At 33.4% G+C, this 10,808-nt stretch overlaps 1 protein-coding gene across 2 annotated transcripts; it reads left to right on the top strand.

Moving 5' to 3' along the window:
• Positions 1–176: 176 nt before the first annotated feature.
• On the top strand, positions 177–10,258 carry LOC109795507 (uncharacterized). Of its 2 annotated transcripts, none has more exons than XM_029270600.2 (2): positions 177–3,238; positions 4,425–4,566. In XM_029270600.2, the coding sequence occupies exon 1, from the start codon at positions 524–526 to the stop codon at positions 3,209–3,211; it is 2,688 nt and encodes an 895-aa protein (XP_029126433.2). In that variant the 5' UTR covers positions 177–523; the 3' UTR covers positions 3,212–3,238; positions 4,425–4,566. The 2 variants fall into 2 exon arrangements, with proteins under 2 accessions (XP_029126433.2, XP_020210626.3); XM_020355037.3 differs by lacking the exon at positions 4,425–4,566 and adding an exon at positions 9,762–10,258 and having other exon boundaries at positions 180–3,238.
• The last annotated feature ends 550 nt before the right edge of the window (positions 10,259–10,808 follow it).

Genomic DNA, 10,808 nt, shown 5'->3' on the forward strand with positions numbered 1-10,808 from the left:
GTAGTGGGACGAAAACTACAACCGCATTTATCCACGTTTATTTCTTGCACTGCATTTTCTCGATAAGGCAATTATTTCATTGCTCTCCAACCCCACCATTTATTCCCAATATCTTATCTGCATTGCCCACCACCTTCTGCTAAAAACATTATTAACTATCAGAGATTAAATAGTGGAGAAATTGGATGGTCCATCGACTCAGAATTTTAACAATACATGGGATATGCAGGAAATTTACCATATTTTTCAACTCAGTTAACCAAAACTAATTGAGTCACTTTTATTTTAGCCCTTTTTTTTATTGAAAAATAAAATTAAATAAGACTAATTGAGTGCTTTTAGAATTAAAAGAACTATAAAAATCTGATCCATTTCAATCATGTGGTGTAAGAGTTCCCTCATTAAACCCCACTCCACGTGCCCATACACCTCGAAAGCCATTGGATTAGTTAATAATTTAATTTCCACACAATGACATTGGCAGACTTACTTCAACTACATATATGCTTGTACTGGACTGAATATGCCTTCCCATCATCAACACAACACATCTTCTTGCATGATCATGGCTGCCTCTCCCTCGAATATTGAGTACCTTTTACTTTGCTTACTATGTTCAATCATGTTTAACTCTGTCATGTGCAGTTCAAAGATTCATTGCAGCGAGAAGGACATGAACACACTCCTACACTTCAAACAAGGAGTCATAGATCCTTCAGGCATGCTGTCCTCATGGTCTCCAAAATTAGACTGTTGCCAATGGACTGGAGTCAAGTGTGATAATATCAAAGCTAGAGTCTCAGAACTTAATCTCCCTTGTCATACAAATCACCATAAACTTGTTGATTACATAGAGGAGGACGACAAATCACACTGCCTAACAGGTGAATTCAGCTTGAATTTGCTGGAACTTGAATTTTTGAGCTACTTAAACTTGAGCAACAATGATTTCAAATCTATGCAATATAATTCAACGAGTAGCAAAAAATGTGACGACTTGTCAGGAGGTAACCCTCCCCATATGTGTGGAAACTCGACCAACCTCCATTATCTTGATTTATCCTATAATTATGATCTTCTTGTCGATAATCTCCATTGGCTTTCACGTCTTTCCTCATTACAATATCTTAGCCTTGGTGGTGTTCATATTCATAGGGAAATTGATTGGATTCAATCAGTCACTATGCTTCCTACACTTCTAGAGTTACATTTAGAGAGTTGTCAACTTGAAAACATTTATCCATCTCTTCAATATGCTAATTTTACTTCACTTCAAGTTCTAAATCTAGCTAAAAACAATTTTGCGTCCGAGTTGCCTAGTTGGTTATTCAATCTTAGTCGTGACATCTCTCATATTGACCTTAGCCAAAATAAGATGCATAGCCAATTACCTAAAACATTGCCAAATCTTAGAAGATTAAAGTCCTTGGTTTTATCTCATAATTATCTCAAAGGACCCATTCCAAATTGGTTAGGACAACTTGAACAACTACAAAAACTTGATCTTTCTCATAACTTTTTTTCTGGTCCAATCCCAACAAGTTTGGGAAACGTATCATCATTGGTCGAGTTGATACTCGAGTCAAATGAATTGAATGGAAATCTTCCAGACAAACTTGGGCAACTCATCAACTTGGAGACCCTTCAAATTGCAGAAAATGTCTTGACTGGAAATGTATCTAAAAGAAATTTACTTTCATTTTCCAATTTGAAGCAGTTTTCCATGGGTTCTCCGGCCTTGGTCTTTGATTTTGATCCTGAATGGGTGCCTCCATTTCAACTTTTACGTATTAGATTGGACTATATGAGAGACAAACTTCCTGCATGGCTATTCACACAGACTTCTCTAAAATATCTAACCATTGAAGACTCATCTGCTTCATTTGAACCTCTTGACAAGTTTTGGAATTTTTCTTCTCAACTTGAATTTATCTCTTTGCAAAACAACACAATCAATGGGGACATGTCAAATGTGTTGTTAAACTCGAAAGTTGTTTGGCTAGTGGCCAATAATTTAAAAGGTGGCATGCCTCATATATCATCAGAAGTGGTTGTTTTACAATTGCGTAATAACTCACTGTCAGGATCACTTTCTCCTACATTGTGTCACAATAATATGGCAGATAAAAGCAATTTAGTGCAATTGAACGTGGCTTATAACCATTTATCTGGAGAACTAACAAATTGTTGGAATAATTGGAAATCATTGGTTCTTATTAATTTAGGACACAACAACCTAACAGGCAAGATTCCTAATTCAATCTTCTTGTCTAACCTTCGTTTTTTGCATCTTGGAAGCAATAAGTTCTTTGGAGAGGTACCGTTTTCTATAAAAAACTGCAAGAATCTTTGGATACTCGATCTTGGTCACAATAATCTTTCTGGAGTAATACCAAGCTTGGGGCAAAGTGTTAAAGGTCTTAAATTGGGACCTAATCATTTCGGTGGAAATATTCCAACACAGATATGCCAACTTCGTTCTTTAATGGTGATGGATATTTCAAGTAATAGATTATCAGGACCAATACCCAATTGCTTACATAACATCACAGCCATGCTTTCTATTTATGTTTCAACTCGAAGAGTCGGCTTTATACTTCATTTTTCAGGTTTTCACATAAAAATTATCAGCAGCATTCGGATTCTTATAAAAGGAAATGAGTTATCATATGTTGATTTGATGACTGTGATTGATCTCTCAAACAACAAATTGTCTGGAAGTCTGCCTTCAGAGATGTTTATGTTGTCTGGATTACAGTCCTTGAATTTGTCCCATAATCAATTCATGGGAACCATACCACAAGAGATTGGTAACTTGAAACCATTGGAGTCCATCGATCTCTCAAGAAATAATTTCTCTGGAGAAATTCCTCAGACCATGTCTATCTTGCATTATCTCGAGGTATTGAATTTGTCATTCAACAATTTTGAGGGAAAAATCCCATTAGGGACCCAACTTGGTTTTACAAACCTTAGCTATATCGGCAATCCTGATCTCTGTGGAGTCCCACTTACAAAGACATGTTCACAAGATGAAAATTCCAACACTACAAAGCCCATTGGAGAAGAAGATAATGATGATAGTGATAAATCAGAAGTATATTCGTGGTTCTGCATGGGTTTGGGAATTGGATTTGTCGTTGGATTTTGGGGAGTTCTGGTGGGAGCCATTTTCTTCAACAGGAGATGCAGCCATGATTACATCCATTAATTGAAATCTATGAAACTACAAACCGTGGTATGTAAATCATAACTTTTTTATTTATTTATTTATTTATTTATTTTTTTTATATTTTAAGATTTAAATCGAGTCAAATTTATATGCATATCTTCTATTTAAATGAAGTATATTTTTAACTCTCTACAAAGCAAGAACTTTCATTCTTCTTAAATAAAACACGTCAACATGTATATAATAACTCTAGTTAATTATGGTACAAAAACAAAAAAATCTTACACAAAATCTTACACAATAACTAATTACGTCGTACATTGCATGCTTTTGATGTCAATGCTTCGACAAGTTACTCTGAATTAGGTTTTTTAAGATAACATAAGGTTTATGTCTTATTTAAGATATAAAAATAACAAGATAAAATTTAGATGCAATACTATATATATATATATATATAAGTGTTTCTTTCATTATAATTGAAGTCTTACTGTGATAATATATATAAGACTAAATTATATTTTTATTTTTTAAATTTATTTTGATCTTTTATTTGTTATATTTAGATCAATTTGGTTATTTTAAAAATGACCATTTTTAATTTTGTTATATGATTTTGAATCAATTTTTAATTGATTTAAGACATAAAATTTGTAACAATAAATTTATCTATATAAAAATTATGAAATTTAATTATTTTTTGAATTTAAAAGAATTATAAATTAATGAAAATTGTGTGTAAAATATATTTCACAAGTAACTAGAAAAAAAATATGAAATTGAAATTTTTTAATTTTTTTTATAGGATTTTCATCATGTTTATGAAATTTTTTTGTTTGAACTTTAATTGCATTTAATAGTTTTTATATTAAAAAATCTAATTAGACAAATTTCAAGTCTTGAATCATTAAAAAAATGAATTCAAAATTATGTTTGTAAATTGTAAATAATCATCATTTCAAAAGGACTATATCTATCCAAATTTATGAGATAAAGAATTAAAGTCAACATTTTAAAAGATAAATAAACAAAATAAATTTTAAAAATAAGATAAAAGATAAAAATATAATTTGTGAGTGAACTGTAAAGAGAGCAGTTGCAAAACTGACTCTCGGGTGGTTAGTTTGTTATAGGTGTATTTGTCCTATAAATAAGTGGCTTTGCTCCACTAGATCAATATCAAGAATCAGTTACATTTTCATAAAGTTTTCTGTTTCTCTCCTTTTTCTTTGTTATTCTATATGGTATCCAGAGCGTGACGATCTCAATGGCTGATTCATCTCTCAACCTCTCTTCCTCTGCGCCAATCACTTTCGCGCACACGATTTCAACGAAACTAGATGAAATGAATTTTCTGCTCTGGCGTCAACAAATCGAACCGGTCATCAAGGCTCATTGTCTTCAACATTTTGTGGTGTGTCCGAAAATTCCTTTGCGATTCTTAAACGAATATGATCGAAATGAAGGAAGAATCAATCCAGAATATACAGTTTGGGAGCAACAAGATCAAATGCTTATGTCGTGGTTGCAATGTTCTTTATCTCCTGCAATTCTCTCGCGAGTATTAGGAAGTGTTCATTCCTATCAAGTTTGGGATAAAATCCATGACTATTTTCACAAACAAACTCGAGCTAGGGCTCGACAATTACGAACAAAGTTGCGATCTACTTTGCTTGAAGAAAAAACTATGGAAGAATTTCTTCTTCGCATTAAAGCCTTGGTTGATGCTCTTGCATCTGTTGGAGAATCAGTTTCACAACAAGAACATGTCGATGTGATTCTTGAAGGTTTATCGCAAGATTATAGTTCAATCATATCTGTTATTGAAAGCAAATTCGATACTCCTTCAATTGAAGAAGTGGAAGCGTTGCTGTTAGCACATGAAATGCGCACTCAAAAATACAAAAAGAAACTCTTATCTGAATCAGCTGCAGTCAATCTCACACAAGTCCCTAATTCGAACCCTAATTTTCAGCAAAATGGTAGTGTTGACAATCAGGTTAGTCATTCTTCACAAGGTGCTGATGTAAATATGAATGGTGGAAGAAATGCGTATCGCGGCCGTGGTGGTCGTCGTGGTCGTGGCCGTAGTGGACGATATTCAGGCATTCAGTGTCAAGTATGTTGTAAGATTGGTCATATTGCAGCAAATTGCTATCATTGTTTTGACCAAAACTATCAACCTATCTTTACCTACAATTTTCAAGGCAATTTTTCTCAGAATCATGAAAACTCGTTTAGTGGAAATGTTGGACAACAGAGTTATGTCAATCAACCACAACAATTTTTTTCGCATAATGGATCCAATAATTAGTGGACTCAGAACAACAGGCCAACTTATAGTCAATGGAATCCGAACACCAGATCAACTTCTCAGCAACCAAATGCTATGGTAACCAACACGAATAATGCTCCAAATCCTACAAGTTGGTTTCCAGATTCTGGTGCGTCATTTCATGTAATAGGAGATCAACAAAATATTCACTAGATCAGTCCCTTTGAAGGTCCTGATCAAATTTTCATTGGCAATGGTCAAGGTTTGCCTATCCACTCTTCTGGTTCCTCATTCTTTTTATCTCAACATAATCCAAAAGTTTCTTTAGCCTTACATAATCTGCTGCATGTTCCTAATATTACCAAAAACTTAATCAGTGTTAGTAAATTTGCCAAGGATAACTCTGTCTTTTTTGAATTCCATTCTACTCACTGTCTTGTTAAATCTCAGGCCACCAATGAAGTTTTGATACATGGCAGAGTGGGTCCTGATGGTCTCTATTGCTTTCCCAGTCTTCAACTTCAAGCTACTCCAAGCACTTCTGTCACCTGTTTAGTGTCAAATGTTTCTAATGATGTAAATACTGATGTTGATATCTTGAATAATTCTAGAACTAGTTCTCAGGCCTTATGCATGCTAGACTAGGACATCCAAATTTTCATGTTCAGAAAATTGTTCTACAACAATGTAATGTTCCTATTTTGAATAAAAATGATCAGTTCTTTTGTGCTGCTTGTTGTATTGGAAAAGCCTATCGCTTGCCTTCTTCTTTGTCTGAATCTGTCTATAATACTCCTATAGAATTAGTGTACAGTGACTTGTGGGGACCAACCTCTATACAGTCTTCAAATAACTACAAATATTATCTAAGTTTTGTTGATGCTCATTCTCGATTTACCTGGTTATATTTGCTGCAAAATAAGAGTGACACATTTACTGTCTTTAAACAGTTTAAACCCATGGTAGAATTACAGTTTAATACTCCTCTTAAAAATCTTCAAACTGACTGGGGAGGTGAATTTAGACCCTTTACCAAATACTTGAAAGATCTCGGGATTAATCATAGACTCATTTGCCCTCATACTCATCATCAAAATGGGGTTATTGAAAGAAAACACAAGCATATTGTAGAACTTGGCTTAACATTGCTCAGTCATGCTTCTCTGCCTTTAAAATTTTGGGACTCAGCCTTCACTACTACTGTTTATCTTATAAACAGATTACCAACTACCTCTCTCAAGTTTGATGTCCCTTATAATGTTTTGTTCAAACAGATGCCAGATTACAAATTTCTAAAGACTTTTGGTTGTGCTTGTTTTCCCCTTCTTAGACCTTATAACAATCACAAACTAAACTTTAGGTCTCATGAGTGTGTTTTTCTGGGATATTCCACCTCTCACAAAGGTTATAAATGTCTTTCTCCAACAGGAAGGATCTTCATATCCAAAGATGTTGTTTTCAATGAATATAGATTTCCTTATTATGATCTATTTCCCAATAATGTCAATCCACCATTACATTCAGTAGATTCCTCTCAACATGTTACTTCAGCCTCAATCCCTGTCCTAAAAACATTATCTCCACAATCTGCTGTACACAATTCTGGTATTCCTGCTGTCACGATTAATTCCAATCATGATTCCAGTCCAGATTCTAGTCTCAACCCCTCTCCCATCACAAATTTGTCTAACAATACTAGTTCTCTTGTGTCTCCTATTAATACAGAATCTTCTCTACCTCTCACATCTCAAAATGTTCATCCTATGCAAACTAGATCTAAATCTGGGATTTCAAAACCTAAATTACATTCCTCTATCTTTCTCGTTGAGTCTGAACCAAAGAGTGCTAGGCAAGCCTTGAAGGATCCTAAGTGGTTAGCAGCTATGCAACAAGAATATAATGCCTTGATTAACAATAACACATGGACACTTGTTAATCTTCCACAAAACAGGAAAGCTATAGGCTGTAAGTGGGTTTTCAGAATCAAAGAAAATCCTGATGGTACTGTGAATCGGTACAAAGCCAGATTGGTGGCTAAAGGATTCCATCAACAACCAGGATTTGATTTCAATGAAACATTCTCTCCTGTCATTAAACCTGTAACCATTAGGCTGATTCTCACTTTGGCTATTACAAACAATTGGGAAATTCATCAATTAGATGTTAATAATGCTTTTTTAAATGGTCTGCTTGATGAAACTGTTTATATGCAGCAACCACCAAGTTTTGAAACTGATTCCACTATGGTTTGCAAGTTAAACAAAGCCCTATATGGCCTGAAACAAGCTCCCATGCAATGGTTTGACAGATTACAAGCTACTCTGCTGCAATTTGGGTTCAAAGCTAGCAAATGTGATCCTTCTCTTTTCATTTATCACATAAATAACAATATTGTCCATCTTTTGGTCTATGTAGATGATATTATTATCACTGGAAGTTCATCTCAGTTTACTCAACACCTCATATGTCAACTCAATACTATATTTTCTCTAAAACATCTTGGCAAGTTGGATTATTTTTTGGGAATAGAGGTCAAACACCAGCCAAATGGTTCTATAGTTCTCACACAGAGCAAGTATATTCGTGACCTTCTTCAGAAAACTAACATGCTTGAAGCCAAACCAATTTCAACACCTATGGTTTCTACTTCCAAGCTGTCTAAGCATGGGTCTGATACGTTGACTGATTCTACATTCTACAGGTCAGTTGTTGGAGCACTGCAATATGCTACAATAACCCGCCCTGAAATAAGTTTTGCTGTCAATAAAGTCTGTCAGTTTATGGCAAGTCCTCTTGAGAGTCATTGGAATGCAGTAAAAAGGATTTTAAGGTATCTTAAAGGTACATTATATCATGGGTTACACATTCAGGCTGCTGGGTCTCTTCAAAAGTTTCAACTACATGCATTCTGTGATGCTGATTGGGTTGCTGATCCTGATGACAGAAGATCAACGTCTGGTGCAACTATCTTTTTTGGACCAAATCTAATTTCGTGGTGGTCTAGAAAACAACCTGTAGTTGCCATATCAAGTACTGTGGCTGAATATCAAAGCCTGGCTCAAGCAACTGCTTAAGTGCTATGGATTGAAACTCTTCTTCGTGAATTGGGAATTTCTTTCTCTGTTCCAGTTATCTACTGTGACAATCAAAGCACAGTCTCTCTGGCTCACAATCCTGTTCTTCATTCTAGGACAAAACATATGGAAATCAACCTGTTTTTTGTTCGAGAAAAGGTTCTTGCCAAGCAACTCAGTGTTCAACATATTCCAGCTCAAGATCAGTGGGCTGATGCTCTCACAAAACCTTTGTCATCTGCCCGGTTTTTACTTTTGCGAGACAAACTCAAAGTTGTTGAGCTATCTTCTGCTGCTCACCCAACTTAGGTTTGTGAGGGGGTATGTGAGTGAACTGTAAAGAGAGCAGTTGCAAGACTGACTCTCGGGTGGTTAGTCTGTTATAGGTGTATTTGTCCTATAAATAAGTGGCTTTGCTCCACTAAATCAATATCAAGAATCAGTTACATTTTCATAAAATTTTCTGTTTCTCTCCTTTTTCTCTGTTATTCTATATAATTTAATCTATATATGATAAAAATTTCATTAAATTTATAATTAAAGAATAATATATGTTTTTTCCTTTAATATATTTCAATCATTTTTATTTACTCATATATTTGTGTATAGTTGAATATCAACGTATCAAAAAGGATTGAAATAGAGGTTAAAGAGAAAAGAGGGCACAAAGGATCTAGTTTAACTCAATTTTTAAATTAGAAATTTACAGGATCTATTAACCTAGTATTATATTTTTTTTTCCTTTGTAAATATTGTGCATAAGTTATCTTAATAAATGCATAAGTTATCTAGCAAAGTAATTCTTTAAAAGCTTCCTACTCAACAACATAATACATGCATGCTAAAATTGTCCACCTATTAACCTAAGCAAATTAGGTAATTAATGCATCTCTCATGATAGTGCTGTCTTTTCCACTTCAATATATTTAAAAGCCATCACATTAATTGTCAAGCACTCTGCCCCCAAATGGTTGTGCTATATTACATTTCAAAATATTCTCATGACTTCCATATTCTTTATCATCAAAAACTCATTAAGTGGATCGAAGGTGTCCTTACTCTTCAAACTCTAAATACCAACAAAAACATGTCTTACTACCTCCTAACCAGAATCGATAAGATTCACTTTCAAGGAGGACATTTTGGAATTGCTATCAACAGTCCTCAACACAAAAATAAATCAAACAATTGAAACTTATAAATCATGATCTATTAACTACTATTGTTTTCTGCATTTCAGTGAACCACTTGAGGTAAACATGATTTGGTTGAAAATAGAGAAGATGAAGCTTCTATAGGATTTAAAGAGGTAATCCCTAGACTATGCTTTGGATCACGTAGTAATTTGAATGATGTTGCGGGGGCTTGGGCACTATCAGATTCTTCAGAAAATTTGTGGGAGGAGATTTTACAACTAATAGGTGATCATTACTTGGAATTGAGCCGGAAGTCAAAGCAATCTGTGTAGGTATCAGGTGAATCACTTCAATGTTAAATAAACAAATAATTTATCCTCATTTACTCTATTATCACAAGAGAACAAAGATGACAACACACTCATTTTTTATTCATGCATATGGAACAACATTGTGGTTATGATTATGAAGAAGAACAACAAATGATCAAAGATATGTAGAAATTAAACATGTCATTGTGAATTTTTTTCCGTAGGAAATGTAAGGGAAGACTAAGATCACTACTATATTTTAACTCTTTAGTAACATTTTCTTTTTTACATTTGTTAAAATGTTATTATATATTAAATAAATAGGTTATTTTATAACATTTTTTTTGAAAAGTTTCATTATAGATAGAGTAATATTTTTTATTTTAATATTATTCTTTTTAATTATTTTCAAAATCAAAGTCCCATTAAAAAAATGTCACATGAGTTATTTTATAACATTTTTTTTTGAAAAATGTTACTATAATTACTTCTAGAATCAAAGTCCCACATCAAATAAAAAAAAGTATATTTCTCTCATCTCTAGTTGTTATCCATAATTAAAGTTTGGCTTAAATATGTTTTTAGTCCCTCAAATTTAAGAAAAATTTGTTTTTGGTCCCTCAAATTTAAAATTGTTATTTTTAGTCCCTGTAATTTTTAAAAATATTATTTTAGTCCCTTAGGTCACTAATAACATATTTGAAAGTGACTAATTAAAACAATTATACAATATCAACCGAATTTAATGTAATATTTTCACTAATATGGACACCAATAAGTAGATTTTATGCAATAATATTTGATAAATTTCTTAAAAAAATTTGAATATAAGGATTAAAA

Source organism: Cajanus cajan, chromosome 7 (assembly GCF_000230855.2).
Source record: "Cajanus cajan strain Asha chromosome 7, NIPB_CcT2T_4, whole genome shotgun sequence".
Classification (NCBI taxonomy): Eukaryota; Viridiplantae; Streptophyta; class Magnoliopsida; order Fabales; family Fabaceae; genus Cajanus; species Cajanus cajan.